This window comes from Amphimedon queenslandica, unplaced genomic scaffold (genome assembly GCF_000090795.2).
Source record: "Amphimedon queenslandica unplaced genomic scaffold, v1.1 AMPQUscaffold_5576_Cont22457, whole genome shotgun sequence".
NCBI lineage: Eukaryota > Metazoa > Porifera > Demospongiae > Haplosclerida > Niphatidae > Amphimedon > Amphimedon queenslandica.
This window is the reverse complement of record NW_003554124.1, coordinates 29-1702: the sequence shown is the minus strand read 5'-3', so window position 1 is coordinate 1702 and position 1674 is coordinate 29. Positions and strand designations below refer to the sequence as shown.

The following is a 1674-nucleotide window of genomic DNA, read 5'->3' as shown; positions in this document are numbered from 1 at the left end:
TAGTCACTGATAGTTCATATCCACCAATACTTTGAGGTGTGCATGATACAATGGCTGTGTTGTTATCATTAGCTATAACAACTCTACCCTCCTCTTTACTACCATCACTTTTGATAAAGGAAGCCTTCAAATAGCTTGCTGCTTTATCAATGCCTGCTGGTAGGGCCACTTTGAATTTCCTTTTTTTCTTTACTGTTGCCAATGGAATAGCTAACCCACTATCAATGCAGTATGCAGCTGGATCTATATAAACCTCGGAGACACTTCCAAACTCATTGATTTCTTTACTTAAAGTAAGTATATCAAGGCGTGCTACAACTACTTTTTTATCTTCTATTTCTAGAGGTAGTTTCTTACTCTCTTCAATAAATTCCTCCAGTTGATTGGTGATTAGCTTCTTAACACTGAGAACTTCACCTGGATCAGTACGCTCACTCACTGACGATGCAAGATGACGACCATGAGAAACCTGTTTTACCAGTTTACGAAACCTGTCCAACTGCTTCTCGACAGAATTTCTCTTAGTGCCAGCAATCTCTTCTGTCTCCATTAGTAGATCATTGCATCTCTTATCTAAAGCAGCTTTAAGCTTTTCAAACGTTTCCTTGATTTCCTGCCTCATTTCTTCTTTATGTGTTGCTATCTGCTCTAGCATCTTCTCTCCATTAGCAATAGCTTCGGTGACTGGAGGAATGACTTTATCACAACTAGCAACACTTTCCTTTAATGCTTTACGTGCTGTATCTCCTTCATCTATGTAATAATTGTAGTTGTGACTTTTATGATGAATGTTAAGACAAATCTGACAAACTAATTTATCACAATCCTTGCAGTAGTATGTCAGCTTTTCTAAATGTTGGATGCAATAAATGGCTTCATGCTTGACAGTAGGCAGTTCAATGGATTCCTTTGTTTCTAAATCAATCAACTTGTGATTGGCTTCTTTCCTGCTTCGCTTATGAACTTTCTTGCAAAGATCGCACAGAAACTGGCCACAATCACAGCAATACACGACAGCTGCATCACTGGAATCATCAATGATACATTTATCACATGATGTTACTTCCTTGCTAACAATTTTCCTTTTGATCGAAGCCTCTTTTGATTTATGTTCAAACCAAAGGTTTTGAGTGAGGCCTTCAATTTTACCATCAGGTAAATTAATGCTAGTGTCACACGTTGGGCACTTTAATGAGGTATCAGCACTACCTTGCTTCTCTTTAGCTTTTATTAGACACTTCTTACAGAATGAGTGAAGACAGGGAAGCATGAGGGGGTCAGTGTAATACTCTGAACAAACCTCACAAGTCATAGTGATAGCTGGACTTGTGTTTTCTGCCATTGCTGCCTATGAGAAAGTGAATAATCTCACTGTTATTCACAATAATTAACTCACTTAATCTGATAATAAAATAATTTCTGGCAATTTCCTGCGCTGTTTTCCTTGTAGTCTTGAAGAAAGAAGATGAATCCTGAAAGCAAGCCACAAATGTGCAGCCCCACCCATTTGTTTTTATTACACCCCCACAAAATTTACGGATCAGTAGAACTGTTGAAAACCATAGTATACTATAACCACGTGTCAAAATGTGTTGAATTTTTGAAAGGTAATTTTACTAATTGGAATAACTTTTATTCAGGACATTTAAAAGTATCAAGATAAGCTTTTGCCTC

The 1674-nt window shown here is 37.5% G+C and overlaps 1 protein-coding gene across 1 annotated transcript; it reads right to left on the bottom strand.

The window, feature by feature from the left end:
• Nucleotides 1-7: 7 nt before the first annotated feature.
• On the bottom strand, nucleotides 8-1348 carry LOC105316061 (E3 ubiquitin-protein ligase TRIM33-like; the record flags this gene model as incomplete). Its single annotated transcript, XM_011410860.2, has 1 exon — nucleotides 8-1348. A coding segment is annotated over one exon (1341 nt), but the record flags the coding sequence as incomplete, so codon positions are not given.
• Between the last annotated feature and the right edge of the window lie 326 nt (nucleotides 1349-1674).